General features: G+C 36.3%; 1 protein-coding gene across 1 annotated transcript; it reads left to right on the top strand.

Annotated features, from left to right (window-relative positions):
- Positions 1–1,281: 1,281 nt before the first annotated feature.
- Positions 1,282–18,608, top strand: LOC133181577 (sacsin-like). The gene is made up of 8 exons (XM_061316087.1): positions 1,282–1,373; positions 1,449–1,555; positions 3,674–3,790; positions 4,006–4,153; positions 4,693–4,899; positions 5,116–6,465; positions 6,571–17,414; positions 18,187–18,608. The coding sequence occupies exons 1-8, from the start codon at positions 1,307–1,309 to the stop codon at positions 18,472–18,474; spliced, it is 13,128 nt and encodes a 4,375-aa protein (XP_061172071.1). The 5' UTR covers positions 1,282–1,306; the 3' UTR covers positions 18,475–18,608.
- The last annotated feature ends 206 nt before the right edge of the window (positions 18,609–18,814 follow it).

Here is an 18,814-nt window from a genome sequence, read left to right as displayed (position 1 = left end):
AAACAGGAAAAATCTTTCAACTTTCGTTTTTATTCAATAGAAAATAGTGAATGGGAATATTTACTAAATTATCAGGGGCGTAGCTTCCATTGTGGCAATGAGGCAACTGCCTCACTAGATTCTTAACCACTTACACTCCCTCCCATAGTTAATAATACATTGCAGAAAATATCTTGTAAAAATTATGATTTAAGCAATTCTATGATTTACGTTCATATCATCAAGGTCCGGGCTCTTCCCCCATTACTGAAAACTCCAAGTAGGCAATGATTGGAAAAAATTAAAAATGATAAATGCTTGGCAATTATAGTTTTGACGAAATAAAAACAAAAGTTTAAAAAAGTGTATTCATCTTAAATTGTGTTAGTTTTAAACATATTTATTAACTCCTTTACCATCGTCGGCAACCTGTGGTGGTCTAGCTTCTCTTACCTCGTTGGTTTCTGACGATGCTCCTTTAGATACTTTAATAATATGTGGTATCATATCCACGCTATGAAACCGGTAAAATTAACTAAACTTCTGTGCAGGTGTCGTCTGATAAAACACCCAAATCCATATTCTGTGCGGAGGGATGTGTGGTGCTACCCCTCTACCCCCCCCCCCTTACCCACCACCACCATGGCGCTGCCCTGGACCTACTTGGGGCCTAAGGCGGCCCCCTACCCCCTACCCCTATGGTCTTGCCTCACTAGAATTTTAAGTCAAGCTACGCCCCTGATTATGAGTAGATTGTGTTTGTTATATACGTATTTAACAAGTTATATATATTTGCTATCATTTTTAACTTTTATTTCAGTGTTAAATATTAAATAGCCTTTCATTGGTTATCATGTTGTCCTATAGTATAGAATGATAAATAATTCAGAGAGAGAGAGTAATTTTTCGGATTAACTTTCGGGAAATACAGTGTGCTGGCAAACAGCATTTTTTCATCTTTTTCCCGCACGTCTGCTGAACTGCACTAATCCGTGACAAAACTATGCTTCTTTTAAATGTACAAAAGGTTTCAAATACCGTCAACTTTCGTTATTCCTCTTTTCTCGGAATAGGCTGGTAGATATATATTATATATATACGTTGTTCATAAATGATTTTCAAAAAATGCTTAATCAATAGATCCTATATACAACAAAGTCCCTAGGCATTTAAATTTCTTTCTCTCTGATGTTTGTCTATCTGTGCATGAAAGGACTAAAAATGTTATACTGCACGACCATACATGATCACATGCTGTTAAAATCAGAAAGAAATGAAATAGTTTTTGTTCTTTTCTTCTCAGATGTTGTCGTCTTTATGAGAATTTATGATGGACTCAGACAACGAAGACAATACTAATATTTGTACACCAGATTCTTGCAACAGAACTCTATGTAAGATAAGAATGGATTTATCTTTTATTTAGTAACTCAAATTTGTGCAATCTTTGTAATTCATTTGATTTACAGTTAACCAAGACGTGGATAGTGATTACGAGGGGATATGTGAGCCGCCCATTCTAAGACAACTTAAGAACATCTTGGACCAGTATCCGGACGGGTCACAAATTATCCGAGTAAGTCTCACCCTGGATATTGAAGGACCTTTATGTTGAAAGAGGAGGGCAGGAAGGGCTGGGCATCGCCAAGAAAATGGGTCTGGGTCATTGAGACAAAGATAGCTATAGAGAATTGATAAGTATAAACCTCCTAAAACAAATAACATGGACTGCATTCCCTATTGTTTGTTTGTATGTTGTTTAACGTCCCTCTCGAGAATTTTTCACTCATATGGAGACGCCACCTCTTGCCGGTGGAGAGCTGCAAATTTTGTCCTATACTCGGCACTTACGGCAATTGAGCAGTGAGGGATCTTTTTCGTGCCAGCACCTACTGCGACACGGGGCCTCGATTTATACAGTCTCATCCGAAGGACCGGTCTCCACGTCCCACAGTGGGATTCGAACCCGCGACGTAAGGATCAACTCCTTACTTCTCGACTCTAGAGCAGACGCTCTAACCACTGCGCCACGCGGGCGACGCATTCCCTATCGTCATCATACCCTAATGAAATTGAGACATGGGCATTTTCATTTTTACATTTAGCTTGATAATGATAGGTTTTTTTTTTATTATTAAACCTGTACTTTCTAAAGAAAGTATACAGTTTTTATCCTGGTTTGGCCGTCTTTCACTCTATCTAGTCTTCTTCCTCAAACTCCTTTTAATGTATTTTTGAGGCATTTTCTGATATCCAAAAAAAAGAATTCTTGATATCAATTTTTGAATTCTCGAAAAATTAAGAATATATCCCAGTGAACTTGAAACAAATGATACCACAGAGTCTTACACATCACTTTCACATTTCGATATTTTATCAGAGAAAAACTTTAATGGTAATGTAACAACAAAGCTTTATGATAAACGTGATGACTTTAATTTTTCAATCATCAACTTCCCTTACTTATGCAGCAATATACCCTAATCACCTGCACATGGGGTTTTTGTCTCCCAGTTGATTCGATACGCTAGAGCATGCTCTACGTATGAACAATTTTTAAAACGAGGCAAGGTATTGACAAACAAGTTCATAAATCAAGGATATCAACAGTCTCGTTTGAAGTCATCATTTCGCAAGTTTTATTGTCGATACAATGACTTTGTCAGCAAATACAACTTATCACTAAGTCAAATGCTGATTAACGTTTTCCATTCTAATTGTTAGGCCATTATTTACACACTGAATTGTCTTTGGATTTTTCCGTTTTCCCGATCATGACAAGGAGCACACGGCGGGTGTGACCAGTCGGCAGGGGATGCTCACTCCTCCATGGCACCTGATCCAACCTCTGATGTTTTTGGAGGTCCGTGTTTGCTCTGCTCCCTATTCGTATTATTTAATTGGACTTTTGAGCTTGAATAATGTTCGTTACCTCCATATTTCATCTTGATATCAAAAAATACTGTACGTGTACATAAATTGGCGTATATATAGTATTCAAAATTTAGCGCAATCACTGGGTATGAAGTTGTTGGCGAAACCATGAGTTAGCGCCATACATGTCCATGCCGTATATTGTATTTATAAATGTTTTTTTAGCGGTATTCATGAATTAGCGCATTGTTGTCTGCGCCAAAGCCGCTAAAATATGAAGCCCGCTTTTCAAAATACACATACAGTAATTCTTGATATCAAGAATCTGAATTTTTGATATCAGAAAACGATTTTTAATTTGATATCAGAAAATCGAAATTTTTATATCAGAAATTAAATGTAGATTTTCTGATATCGATATAGATAGCTTAAAGCCTTGTCTGTGTGTGTTTTCATTTTTGCATAGATTAATGCAGAGATGTAAATAAAATATGTACAAATTGATACATGTATTTACAATGCTGACAAGTAACTGAACTGTCCGGTTTTTAAGAAAGTCTTGAAGCCTCCTTGAGCTGCACGAACAAGTCAATGGGATGAGATTCGTTAGTAATTGTAGAAATTAATAAAATAACACTGTAAGCATTCAGTAAGGTCTCCTTACATCAAAACAACTAAACTTGTAACCCTCAAATGAGATTAAACACTAATAATTGTCACAAAAAATTGATTTTGTGGTTTCAGAAAATTCAGAATTTCATTTTCGTAGGGAAGCCATTAGGAATTGAATTTTCAGAGGATATATACTTTTTTGGTACAGGAACTTGTACAGAATGCAGAAGACGCCGGAGCCACGACTTTTAAGATTTATTATGCTGAAGGTGATCACAACCCTACCCCGGGGGCAAACACACCTGTATATCAGGAATACTTCAGGGTAATATTAATTGTGTGTTAATAAAATCATGTTTGTTATGTTCCTTCAGCAATCAAAATGAAGTTATGTCTTAAAATCTCAGTTTTTTTTTTGGTTTAAATCTTCTTTCAATATACTGGTTGTTTCATATACCTACATCAAAGGATCAAATTCCATGTTTCCTACACTTTACTCAAATTGAGAAATGCTATTTGAAAGATTATTGAATCTTGTAGACTCCTGCTCTATGTGTATACAATGATGGAGTGTTCTCACAAGATGATTGGAAAGGTATCAAAAGCATTTACACAAGTGTCAAGGAAAAAGACGCACTGAAAGTGGGAAGGTTTGGACTAGGGTTCAAATCCATCTTCCACATCACAGGTACAATACCCAAACCCATCTTCCACATAATCAGGTACAATACTCTAATCCATCTTCTACATCACAAGTACAATACTCAAATCCATCTTCCACATAAACAGGTATAATACTCAAATCTATCTTTAACATCACAGGTACAATATTCAAATCCTTCTTCCATATAAAAAGTTACAAATAACAATTCTAAAATACATAACAGGTACATACGATATTAAATTCATTTTTCAAAATCACAGGTACAATATTCAATGCTGTCTTCCACATCACATGTAATATTTCTGTGTACCCATTTACAAGTGGAAGTATACATCTTCCAAGTCTTTTTTATTGAAATATTTTGGATTTCCAACGTTTTGGCTTGAGCATCACTGAAGAGACATAATTTGTCGAAATGCGCATCTGGCGCATCAAAATTGGTACCATATATGGAAGAAGCAGCACTGCAATGGAATTGCTTCTTTGTAAAAAAGGAAGAAAACCAATCAGCAGAATTCTATTGACAGGTAGTATTTCTAAATCACTCTTATTTAACTCTCCAGACTCTCCAGTAATCATTAGCGGAGATCAGCTTCTGATTATAAATCCTCTGAAGTTACCACACAAAGTTTGTCACCGGATACCATTCAAAAAGCTGACAACAAACAAATATAAGATCGCGTGGTCACTGATGAAAAAGACCCTGGGATTAGAAGGCGAGGGACTGTTTGAACTCAACGAGTCAGCTATTCAGAAACAAAATTATCCAAGTGAGTCCAGAGTTCTTTTGATGTTTTTGTTGTTACTTTCAAATGAAAAAAAATACATAATCAAATTTATATACTAGTGTTTTAGACAAAGGAAATTAATTTTGACAATATTTATCCAGTGGTTACTTTACCATTATGTGTAAATTAAAACTCAAATTCACAATTTTTATACATTCAAGAAAAATGCATTTTGAAAGAGAATTGCACTTTTTTCAGGAACTCTGTTTTGGTTTCCTTTACGTCAAAACATCTCTGAGCTCTCAAATAAAATCTACACATCACAAAAAATGACAGAGCTCTTTGAATCTTTTGAAGAAGAAGCAGAAACGATTCTTCTCTTCCTGAAATCTGTTAGTAACGTCTCGATTTATGACACCCGATTTCGGAAGAAGTTTGCTGTCCAAATGAAAGGTGTTGGAAATGTAAACATTACCAAGGACAGAGAATATATCAAGAATCAAGTGATAAAAAACAAAATTCCCGAACAATCTCTGTGGAGTGAATACAGAGCGATTCTCACAACGCAAAGACCACAAAATCACCAAGAAACCAAACAGGAGTGGTTTGTAGTTAATCTTTTTCAAGGAGAAAAGGACATGTCACAGAGAATGTTAGAATTAGCGCATGATGAACAACTAGGTTACGCACCCTATGCGGGTATAGCATTTCCACTGACACAGGGAGAAAATGAACATTTCAAAGGCCATGTATTTTGTTTTTTACCACTTCCGATTGAACCAGACAGTCGAAGTTTGACCAACTTGCCAGTCCATGTCAATGGTTTCTTTGCATTAACCTCTAACAGACGTCATATGCTTTGGGCAACCCAAGACCAACATGAAACAGATGACAACAGGCTGGTGTGGAACAAATTGATGATTTCTGAGTTGTTATCATCAGTTTACACCAAGCTTTTGAAATCTCTTCTTCAAGATCCCACTATTGCACCAGAAACCATCTACCACTGCCTTCCTGACGCAAAAAACGTGGATCCAAAGTGGTCTATTTTGTTAAGGCCAGTATATACCGAAGTATTTGGTCTTAGAATGTTTTTCAAGGAAGAAGGAGAAACTCTCAACCGAAAAAAGCTTCATTTTAAAGAGTCGCGATTTTTCATTTTTGATTCTAAGGAGAAATTATTCAAAGGAACATTAGAAGCACTTAGAAATCTATTAACGATCTATACAGATAACTTGGTTTGTCTTCCAGAGCATCTACAGTTTGCTGTATGCAACAAGGAATTTTTTCCAAAGGGAGTCAAAGCACGTACAATAAATGCAGAATTCATTTGTCATCTTCTGCGGGAAAATGAAACATACAAAACCTTTACCAGATCCCTGAAACTGGAGATTCTTCACTATATCTTGGCGAACACCACAGTAGATCAGATTGAAGATGTCGAGTTGTTACCTACAGATGATCCATCAACCTTTGTGTCCTTCAAAGACGAAACAGTCTACATCTGTTTAAAAGGAGAAGAAAAAATGTTCCCCTTAACGGAAAAACAATTACTGTCTAGCATACCTGACGATGTGAAAGACTGTATCTTAGAACTTGCAAAATCAGGTTTGTTAATATATTTTCTAAACTTTATCATAAACATAGATAACGATTTGTCTATTGTTTTGTTTATTGCTTTTCTCATGTTAAGTTGTATTTTCATCGTTACAGGCCAGCATGGAGTTAAAGTCTTCTCTTCTTCAGATTTTAAAATATTGTTGCAAAAATCAACTGAAAAACAAAATATACCTAAAGACATACCTCCTTCTGAGCGACAGCAAATCTCAGACTGGATTTCCAAAGTATGGAAGTATATTTCTGTGCAAGAAAATGACGAGGATTTGATGGATAGCATATGTCACCTCAGTATTTTACCAGAAGCACGGGAAGAAGAAAGCTTGTCCCTAATTAGACTTCACAGACTCAAAGGTTTATACATGGTTAGGAGACAAGGCTCAAGTATCTTACCAGATTCAATCTGTGAACTACTTCGCTCACTCAATGTTACCATTCTACATGCACTTCCCAAGTGTTTCCCAAGTGCTGCTATCAAGAAGTATATTTTTGGTCCAACTGAAAATGGTGTTTGTGAAATATTGGCAAAAATGATGACTCTTTCCACTTGTCTAAGCGATCTTGTTGACAAATTTGAAGAAATCTCAGAAAACAATCGAAGGGACTTTGCTGTGTTTATAAGCAAGGCGGATAATCTCACTTCAAGTGTAGATATGCTTTTGAAAAAAGTAAAGATGTTTCCTGCAACTTCAGGAAAGAAAAAAATATTTCTTACTTCAGTTTTGGGGATCAATAAGATGACACCACAAAATTATACAGATTTCCCTGTAGAATTTCCCTACCCACTGATAACTGGAGACTTTAATGGGGCCCAGCTTGCTCTACGACTTGGAGTCTGTCGACAAACAGAAGAAAACCTTACAACTGACATTCTGAAGAAAATTCAAAACAATGGATACAACGAGAAAGATATTGATGTTTTCATGATTTACTTTCTCAAAAAGATACAAATGAATAATGTTAGTTCGGAACAAATAGAAATTGCGGCATCAATTCCATTTGTACTCTCAACTGACGGGAAAAGAAGACTACCTAGAGAACTATTTGAAGTTACAGATAAAACTCAAGACCTCTTCCAGGGTGAAACTGACAAATTTCCACATTTAGACTTTTCCGAGTATTCAAATGGGTTAAAGAAACTGGGTTTGAAGTCATCAAAGGATGTGTCAATAAGTGATCTCATGCAGACTTTAGATCACTTGATAAACAAGGACAGAATGTCCCTTATACAAGCAGAAATTAAAGTGAGAGCTTTTGAGAGATATGTTAATTCTTTGCTAAAAGGTGAAACGTCGTCATTAGAAGAAAAAGAATTGCTGCAAAAGATGAAATATTCCTGTTGGATGCCTAAAATGACAATTAAACCTAAGCACTACCCTCAATTGATGCCGTGGTACAGTGCTAGTATTGAAGTAGGAATTCCCAGTGATATGTATAGTCAAAATCATGAGATGTTGGTTGGGTCTGTAGCAATGCTCAATGAAAGTACATTAGAACCTCATATTTTAGATGAATTATTGTACGGAAATCCAAGCACAGATATAGTATTGAAGCAATTACTTCTGCTTACTGGCAAATACGAAAAAATCCCAAATCCTTCAGAATTTGGGCAAATGCTGACAGAAATTTACCAGTTCATTGCCAAAGCATCGATTTCAGGTTCTTGTCTTGTCATGTGCAAAGAAAAAAATATAATTTGGACAGAAAAGAATTTTTCAAAACCAAGACAAGTTTATGTTAACTTTCTCAATGGAATATCTGGGATAACACTTGAACCCTACATGTATCAATTACCACAGATATATTCTGAAAACGATATCCTTAAAACTTTTTTTCTGAAAGTAGGTTGCAAAGCAGACCTTGAGATTGATGATCTTATTACCATATTAGAAACCATCAAAACTCGCCAGCAAACCTCAGATTTGGTGGATTCAAAACATGACTTATTAATTGTAGAGGGGATTCTTAACATAATGGAAGACTTGAATCAAAATGATTGTTTATCAACGCATGATAAGGAAAGAATTCTTTTCCCGGTGCAAAGTCAAGGCAAACTTTTTCAGCTTCTTCCGCTTGCCGACTGCACTTATGTGGATTACAAAAGAGAGGATGAGGAGGATGAAGAAGACGAAGAGGACCTAAAATTTGTTCATCCGAAGATCAGGAGTAGTATTGCAGCAAATCTAGGAGTGTCATCACTGACGAGGAGAATAGTAGAAAGTAAGGGAGTTGAAGACATACCATGGGGACAAAAGGAAGAATTGACTGACAGGTTAAAAAATCTTATCGCAGATTATGCAGACGGAACAAGTGTTCTCAAAGAGATGCTCCAAAATGCAGACGATGCTGGTGCATCATGTCTCCGAGTTTTGTATGATGAGAGAACGAATGAAAATTCACGAGTTGGTCTAATTGACAAAGGTATGGCAGAATGTCAGGGTCCGGCGATCTGGGTGTACAATGATGCCAAGTTCGAAGAGAAAGACTTTCAAAATATCATAAGACTTGGAGCAGGAACTAAGGAGTCCGATATGACGAAAATAGGAAAATTTGGTTTGGGATTTTGTTCTGTCTACAACATTACAGACATGCCAAGTATTATAAGTGGAGAGTCACTCGTCATCTTGGACCCAAGAACAATCCATCTTGGTAAAGCTTTGAAAAACAATAATCCTGGATTGCGATTCAAGGTATCAGACCCAAAAACAAGACATCGTCTAAGACACCAACTACGACCATTTAATGGTGTATTTGGTTGTGACTGCCAAATTGAGGGCGACAGCATGTCATATGAAGGAACACTGTTCAGACTTCCTCTTAGAACGGCGAAACAAGCAGACGAAACAAAAAATCAAATTTCTTCCAAACATTACACAAAACAGAAAGTCATTCAGTTGATTGAGAAGTTCATTGAAGATGCTGGAAATTTGATGCTCTTTATTCAGAATGTAAACACGGTTGAATTCTTTCACTGGGCATCGGAAGCCAGAGAAGAGTGTCGGTTTTACAGAATACAACGTATTTCAAAAAATCCTGTGGCTGTCACACATGCCAACATACTTAAAGAGGCAAATAAGGCGTTGCTCACGCAGAATAAAAAGCCAATACAAAGGAAAGAAAACATAACCATTAAAATAAACATTCTTCGAAATAAACTTGTTAAAAAGATATTAACAGAAGAGAATTTGAAGGAAAAGACTTTAGAGATGGATTGGAGTATATCCTGGCAGATTGGATCGCATTGTCAACACCTATCTGAAAGTACAGATAAAAACATCATTGTTGGTAGTGCAGCAATACCAGATAATCACTGTCTGCTGCTAGACAGGACAGAAAAGAAATCTACTGATATTCCACTGGGCTTTTACAAAACTGGACATGTTTTCTGCTTTCTTCCATTACCACAGGAATCCATGATGCCAGTTCATATCAATGGGTATTTTGCAGTTGAGACCAGTCGGCGGCGTTTGACGGTTAGCCTATCAGACAACGTATATTCTGAAGGAACTGAATGGAATAAGTTTTTATTGCGAAATACCATCTGCTATGCCTATCTCAATTTATTGGAGAGTTTATCTGGGAGAGATTCTCAAAAATATCATGAAAATTGGCCACTTTTTGGGAAAGACGAAATGATGAATGAATTAGTGATTTCTTTTTATGAAAAAGTTGTCAGGTCTGAACATAAATTATTCTACCAGAAGAAAACATCTGGAGATATCAAAAAGTTTTATTTCGGTGAATGTATTTTCCTTGACCCTTCACTAAGATATGATTTTGGTGAAAAAATAGGAGAGAAATCGTTTGGTTGTTTTTTGACTTTCAATGATCAGGACAAAATTGTAATGGATATGCCAGTAGATATTTACAAACAATTTCAGAAATCTTCAGACTGTCAAACAAAACTAAAAGAAAACATCTGTAATGCTATAACATTTTACCTGAAGTCATTTATACCAAGTCTATTAACAAATTGGTGGTCAGACTCTGTTAAAGAGAGGAATAAATTGCTACTACACATTCTCCAAATTGATGATATGAAGGTCAGGGAAAGACTTAAAGAAACACCTTGCGTCCCAACCAAGCCACACGGAAAGTTGCGGAAACCCAAAGAACTTGTTTATCCATACTCAGATTCTAGTAAATTTTGTGTCTCGTGGCTTTTTTCAGTAGATGATGGGAGATTCCCAGTAGAAGAATTTACGCAGTCGAAAATTGTGCAAAAACTTAAGGAACTTGGTATGATAACTGACACTCTACCAAATGAATTAGTAATCGATCGTGCCAAATCAGTACAAAGATTGTCTTCAAAACCCGAGAAGATGAGAGAAAGGTGTCAAAATGTTCTGCGTTATATAGAACTGAAGAAGGATAGTCTAAATGATGTTCAAAATGCATTGCAAAGCATAAAATTTCTGCCAGTCCTACGGAAGCCTGCACCTTCAGAATGGCCTTTCAAATGGTATTCTTCGGAATCAAAGAGATTGGAGGCAGGGAAGGAACTCTTTCTTTCAAACTGCAGATGTGTTGTTGGCTGTGTTCGACCTGTGATTGACGAAGAAAATTTCTTTCACGCCCTTAAGTACTTGGGAGTACGGTATTTTTCTGATGTTGACGAAAAAATAGTGATTGAGCAGTTTAAAGAGATAACAGCCAATGTTCCTGCTGATCTCTCGGATTCAGTGTGGCAGGTCTTTGACGAGGTGTACAGGTACTTTAATAGCAGAAAATGCAGATTGCTAACAAATTTTACAGACAAACCTTGTATTTTGACAAAGTCGACTGGATTAATCAAACCAGAACTTTGTGCAGTTGACCTTCAAAGTGACTTAAAGCCGTTCCTGTACAAAATAGAAGAACGATGGACAAAATATAGAGCATTTCTGTATAGTGTAGGCGTGAAGCAGATGTTTTCAGTCGAATGTCTTGTTCAAACTCTTATAAAGATGAAAACCAAGGAAGGAGAGCACTCAAATTATGTTCCTACTGTAGTTCGTCTTCTGAACATGCTCTCGGAATCAAAACGAAGAATTGAGTTTCAGGCTAGTTGTGATTTGGAAAAGATATTACTTCCTGATGAGGAGGGTATTATGAGAAAATCAAAGGACCTTTGTATTGATGACAACAAATGTAGAATAGCAAAAGACAACAAGATAATTTTTGCACATGGAGATTTAAACGTGTCGACAACATCCCTATTTGAGATTAAATCAAAGAGTGCCCAATTTTTAAGACGATTTGCGGGAGCTGTTTCATTTGGACAATCTGAGAAATTAGTGACAAGGTTGAAAGGAATTTTGAAAGATTATCCATGCGATGTTTCAATTTTGAATGAGTTGTTGCAGAATGCAGACGATGCTGGGGCAACCGAAATTCATTTCATACATGACAAAAGAACTCATCCTAAAGATTCTTTGTTTGATAAATCTCTTGAAGATACACAGGGACCTAGTTTAGTGGTTTTCAATAATTCTTGCTTTTCAAAGACAGATATTGAAGGTATATCCAAGCTTGGCGAAGGAAGCAAGGGGTCGGATCCAATGACGACAGGTCAATTTGGAATTGGCTTTAATGCTGTTTATCACATCACAGACGTTCCATCTTTCTTGACAAAGGGAAATGCAGTACCAAGTGGTGAAGCTTTGGTCATGTTTGATCCGCATTGCAAGTACGTTCCTCTGGCAACCCATCAAAACCCAGGAATGATGCTTGATAACATTCAAAGTATCAAATTTAAAGAAACTTTTCCAGATATGTACCAGACATACCTTACAGAAGAAGTTCCTGCATCCACAGGGACGTGGTTTAGGTTTCCACTGAGAACGCAAAAAATGGCAAATGTTTCCCAAATTAAAAAGGGCAAAGCAATGACAAATAGTGATCTTGAAAATTTGTTTTCTTCCTTGAAAAATGAAATGCCTAAATCGCTAATGTTTTTATCAAATGTAGCAAAAATCACACTTTCTGTAATATCTTTTGATGGTAAATTACAACAAATATCATCAGTATCAGCAATACGAAGTCGCACAGATCACGATAAGTTACAACAATTCAATAACCATGCTAAACAATATATGGAATCCTTACAAACTGGGAGGGTTTCCCTTGCACAAAATGAAGGTTTATCGGTTCAATACCAATTAGAACTCGATATCTCATGTGACGAAAATTATCAGGAGCTGTGGTGTGTTTCGCAAGTTTGCGATGTTAAAGTCCAAAATGGTGTAGATCAGCGGTTGATAAATGGATTTAAAGATGGAAACATATCCTTGTCACCAAGAACAGGTGTTGCATATAAGATTGCAAAAGAACAAGACAGAGACTTGTCCCAAGTATTTGATTTTCTACCATTACCTATCCAGAGTAATCTTCCTGTGCATATTAATGGTCATTTTGCTGTTGACGCTTCTCGGACAAATATTTGGGTAGACACGGTGAAAGGAAAAAGTCTGAAAGGGCTTTGGAACGATTTCCTGCTTGAACACGCACTCCCCTTTGCCTTTGTAGAACTTGTTTGCTTCCTTCGTGAACATCTATTCAAGGACAATGGAGCTAGCGTTTTAGAGACAGTAGACGTGTACAACAATGCATTCCCCATTTTATCAGATGTTGCTAACACTAAATGGGAAGGAATTGTGAGGGGGTTTTATCAGTTTGCATGGGAAAAGAAAGTTGAATTATTTCCAATATACCTTCCTTCCGCCCTGTTTAATAGTTTTAGAGAGACACGCCACTTTTTTACCAAAAATACAAAGAGCGATGTGACAGGCGGATGTATATCGTTTGTTTCATTAAATAATGATAATCACAGTTTTTCAACATACTTTGTTCCACCAAATACAAATGAATGTTCAACCACTGTTCAGACAGCTCCAGATTATTTAAGTAACTGTCAAATGCAACAGAATGCAGAAGCATTTTGGTTCGATACAGAGTTGTCAAATATCTTGAAACTTTTGGGAATGAAAATTTTGGAGTCTCCTGCTCATATTGCAGAAACTGTGCAACAGTCACTGAAATCAAATTCAAGTGCCCCTTTCCTTAATGTTGCTGAAATTGTGAAATTTTTGAAGTCATGGAATACAGCTGCTGTAGATAAATGCCGCATTACAACAGTTGGAATTAGCTTGAAGAAAACGCTATTTCAGAACATCAGTTTTGTTCAAAAACTTGCGCATGTCTGCTTTGGGTTGGTAAAATATAACCACATCAAACAATTAGAAGGGATACCATTGTGTGTCCAGAATGACAACATTCTTCAAGTCTTTTCTAAAGACAGGAAAAAAATTGTTTCGCAATACTGTGATTTATTGCCAAACTCATCACAGAAATTTTTGCATGTAGAACTTGTTAACATATTCAAAAGCCAATTGACTGAAGCAAAGGATTGTCTTTTGCAACTTGATTTAGAAACTTTTACAAAATTGCTAGAAGAAAATGAGTCCAGAAGATTGCTTTCAGAGATTCCTGTTCCTTTGTCAGAGAAACATCAGAGCAAAAAATGGTTCATCAGATTTTGGGAATTCTTATCTTCTCTTCCGAGAAAAAACATACTTGAAGACTGTACGAAGCATTTGGGGTCCTGGTGTTTGATACCAGCAGCGACAAAATCTAGCAAGAGAGTGATTTTATTTCCGTTTAAATTACGACATGCAGTTCTCGACACCGATTCCTTTCAATTTGGAAAAGATCAGGAAATAGGAAGAATTTTGCTAAAATTAGAAATTCCGTCACCATGCAAAGACTATATTGGAGATACTTTTGAATTGAGACAATTCATGCAGCGTGTTTGTGCCTCTTTGCTCTCCGTAGAAAACGTTCTTACGTGCCTTGTCCACCACAAAGGAAGATATGAAATGTTGCCAAAAGATGCAGTCCATCTTGTTATGTTTTTATATCACAAACTGCATGATGACTTCAGCAGTTTGAAAAGCAAATTTAAAGAAATAAATTTTTATGAATCTTTTGATGGTTCATTGACAAATCTCATCACTAATGGAGAAATGATGTCGTTGGAGCAGGATTGTGTTCCAAAAGAAGGCCTACGGTCCCTTTGCAAACACAAAGGATTGAAGATACTCAAGAAAAATTACCGTGTTTATGAAATATACAGGGAATTCTCGGTGAAAGAAATAAACCCTGTTTCATTTTATGAACAATACTTTCTTCGATATCCACAGCTATTTGACCATGAAACTCGAATGATTCATATTAAATACATAAAAGAAAAGCATTTGTTCATAGACGGTGGTGAAAGAATGCAATCTTTGATCAAAGAATTTCCTTTCGTTCAAAATACTGAGACAAGAGAGTTACAAAGGGTCTGTGAATTTTTTACCCCTTTTCTTCGATTATGCCGGCAGATGTGTAATAAAAGCGAATTATTACCTTTAGACCCATTCTACAACGAAGAATGGAAAGACTTTTTGATCTATGCTGGTCTCAAAACACAAATTCCTGTCAACGTTTTACTCAGATTTGCAAGAGAAATAGATGAAAGGCAGTCCCATAGAAAAGATGAATCTTTAATGTCCCACTCAAAGTTGCTTCTGGCAGAAATTTTGAATGTCCCTAATCTACACAAAGAGCAAAGGTTTCTTCGTGAACTCAGAAAGATTAAATTTCTTATTCCAACAAAAGTTGAAAAAGAGTATTCACAAATTGTAGGGCAATTTAAAACAGGTCATTCATTAATTTCTTTTGAAAATGCAGTTTATCCTGAAAGCAAGATAATAACTTGGTCCTCTTGTAAAATCCTGCCTGATCTTAAATGCAAAGATAGAACCCATTGGAGTAAAGTTGAAGAACTATTGCTGATAAAGAATATTCCTGACTTGAATGATGTGATCTCGCATGTTCATAAAGTTTGTCATGCCTTGAAAAGGAAAGAAAAAGATAAACATGAAAATCAGGAAAGTACTCTTGATCTGTCTACGTTTATAGGAAATATTTATTCAAAACTGAAGGATTTCGCCTCAAACAATATTGTTGAATTGAAAACAGGGTTTTGTGAAACACCTTTGATTTACAACATAGAGCACAACTGCTGGCTTCGCTTAGATCAAGTTATTTTACAGTTAATACGAAAAGAAGAAATTCCACCTTATCTTTGCCGAGGAAGTGAAATATTTGGAGCACATTTTAATTTTTTCAGGAACCTTGGTGTTGCGGATGAGGCATGTGTATATCACTATGCAAGGGTGTTTGATTTACTCCATTCCTCTGTTGGAAACCGTCCACTGTTCCCAGAAGAGCTTCTCGTTTGCCAAAAGTCAATGGTCGGATTTTTATCTTCCCTTGAAAAACTTCAGAAGACATCAATTCCAGAAGAATCGAAGTATGATAAACTTCTTGAGTTTCCTTGTATATATCTACCTTCAAGTGAGAACACATTGGAAAAATCATCCAGCCTTACTTTATGTGATAGACCAGACTTTGTGAAGAGAATACGTAACTTCAACCTCATTAAATTTGTGAAATCTGTTGAACTAGAGAAATACGATGAAAAAAGATTACTTTCATGCCTTCCCTCTTGTTTTCGACCGATACTTCTTTCACAACAAGTGAAAGAAATCATTCATTCTGTAGATAAATGTGGATCATGTGAACGTTTGGAAACTTTGAAGAGAAAATTTCAGATGACAGAATTTGTTAATGGAGTATGTGCAATTCTTTCTAAATCTGTCGGGGTTACGGAGAGTATGATTAAACAATACAAAGAAAATTTGCTCAGATTGCATTTTCAGCAAGTTTCTCAACTAGAGACTAAACTCCTCTATCGTAAAGAAGAGGTGCAAATTGCAGGTTCTGTGAGGAGTAAAGCAGTGTTCTTTGATACAGATGAAGCTGTGGTGTTTATTAAGGTTGACCAAGGTTTACATTCAGCATGGAGATATATTCGAGACCCCTTATTTCATGTAATTATTAGATGCACTGACGGGTGTGCAATCCATTATCGCGAACAAATCTTGAGACTAATGGAGTCTGAATCGGCGGAAGAAATGCGTGGATTGTTATCAAAATTAGAAGTTTCAATTGAAACCAGTTGGGAACCGGAACTGGGATCATACGTCCCTGAAGATCTCCATGATTACTTAGACAACTCTATTCGAGAATTCCGTGATGGAGAAATTGTGGCCTTTGAAGTTCTCAATCCGTCGCTGGATGGTGTGGAAGACTATGTGTTTATCTATGTCCGAATAATAAAGAAAATTGACAATCATAAGTTTTCTATGTATAACATCAATGACGGGTCTGATATTCGTTGTGAAATCGCATTCAGATTATATCGCTTTATCCAAAGTGAAGGAAACAACACTTCACAAGAAATCGAAAGACACACTGATCTGCAAGGAGAGATATATCAAATGAGAAAAGTAGCCATTTTCGAAGAAATTAAATGGACACTTATTGAAGCATGGAAATACAATCCAAATGACTTCAAGAGAGTTCGAAATAGACTACTAATGAATTGGCATCCAGATAAACATCCAGATAATCACTTGGCGAAAGATGTGACTCAATACATCCTAGAGATAGAACGCAGGTTGAAAAATGGTGAATTCAAAGAGTTTATAGGAAACTCTTCTGATGATAGAAGAAATTATTATTATAGACAGAGAAAAGGAAGAGGGGGCAGTTTCTACTATGGAGAGCGACAATCTACGTTTTCACAACCCCAGAAGAAGGACTATGATGATTGGATAGATGGCTACATGTCACGGCGCAGACGTAGAAGAAGAGGAAATTGGACATCCTGGTCTTCATCGAGCAGTGGTTGCGTCCAAAAAAGAACACCAAACCCCCAACCACAAGTTGGAAAACTCTGGTTCAAACAAGCCAAATACGACTTGATCGCAGCACTCAAGCAAAAAGAGAGATGCATCGATGACGACACGATAGCTCATACTTTGAACTGGATATGCTACAAGTGTCATCAGGTATGTTGATTTTGGTGTATAGCAGGATAAAAGAAAATGGTTTTTTAATGCAAGTTATAATTAAGTAGATTAAAATTTAAAATCCAAAAGCTAGCTCAAGATTCTTGAAGTTCAGAGAATTGTTTGCTTTTAATAGAGATCGATGCTTGTTAGTCCCCTACAGGTGAAACTGGATGGGACTATAAGTTTTCTCCTCGTCTGTCTAATCTGTCTGTCCCACTTGGTTTTCCGCACTTCATTTTCTAAACGCTTACAGATATCGAGTTGAATTTTGGTATGCGAGTGTATCTTGATAAGTTTACATATCAAGTACATTTTCTTCAAATTCAATATATATTTTTTTTTTACGAAATTACGGTCTTTTTGATTTTTTTAGGGTTTTCGGGTACTTTTTTTCTCCTAAACGCTTGGAGATATTGAGTTGATTTTATGTATGTGAGTTAACCTTATATGACACAGCTGAAATACATGTGGACATATACGTGGTTAAGTGCTTCGGGTAATGCATAGACCCCTACCATATCTAAGTGACATGCTTGCAACAAAGATCTGAGTTAAATGGAGCAACCTGATCAAAGACAGTGTCAACCATACTGTTAACGCTATAATTGGTTCCCTCTCATACATATTACACAGTTTCTATAAAGCTTGTTGATATGCTCAAATATCAAATTCAAGATTTTTACAGGTTTTTGTCAGGATTTCTTATGCATGTTCGAAAGAGTTGGTATTTGCCATTACATGTATGTGTAAGCTCATTCATTAATTTCAGGCCATTGAAAAGTGCATCAAGAGTTTGATGTATCGGGAAGATGCTAACAAAGCAGGGGATAACCTGAGGACTCATGACCTAGTTTCCCTGTCGCACCGCGTGTCTGTTCCTGGACTGACGGACCTTTGTAGACAGTTTGGCTCCGAAGTAAGCAGTAGTCCAGACAGCATAATGTACCCTTTGTTCAACACTGTTCCCGGCGAAGTGTTCACTTCTGATCAGGCAGTAAAGGCCTGCAGTATTGCAGAAAGCATTGTTGAAATGTGTGATGAGCAATGGAACTCGTAACTCACAATGTGTTTATTAAATGGTGTATATAAATCACATTTCTCTGATATAGACTGATAGTTCTGTAGTTTTATTGTTCATAACTTAATGTATTAATATTTTGAAGCTTATCTCCATTGTACTGTAATTAGGTACGATACTAGTTTTTGTTGTTAATTTATTCTCAAATTTGAATATATGTTAATTTCTTATTTTTTTAAACAAAAATTCTGAATTTCATCATTTTGTAGAAAACCATTTATTCTCTTCAACTTAGTATAAAATATCATATTAAAAAAAATTAAAAGGATTTTTGGAGAGAATGGCTTTAAAATTACCATGATCTTTAAAATTGATAACA

This window comes from Saccostrea echinata, unplaced genomic scaffold (assembly GCF_033153115.1).
Source record: "Saccostrea echinata isolate AGI-Se365-2 ecotype Australia unplaced genomic scaffold, CSIRO_AGI_Sech_v1 ptg000009l, whole genome shotgun sequence".
Lineage (NCBI taxonomy): Eukaryota > Metazoa > Mollusca > Bivalvia > Ostreida > Ostreidae > Saccostrea > Saccostrea echinata.
The sequence above is the reverse complement of the archived record's forward strand: the minus strand, read 5'-3'. Positions and strand labels throughout refer to the sequence as shown.

Coding starts and splice junctions, on each gene's coding strand:
- LOC133181577 (XM_061316087.1), top strand. CDS start 1,307: ATGATGGACTCAGACAACGAAGACAATACTAATATTTGTACACCAGAT. Junction 1,374..1,448: donor TTCTTGCAACAGAACTCTAT/GTAAGATAAGAA, acceptor TTTGATTTACAG/TTAACCAAGACGTGGATAGT. Junction 4,154..4,692: donor ATCCATCTTCCACATCACAG/GTACAATACCCA, acceptor TTAACTCTCCAG/ACTCTCCAGTAATCATTAGC.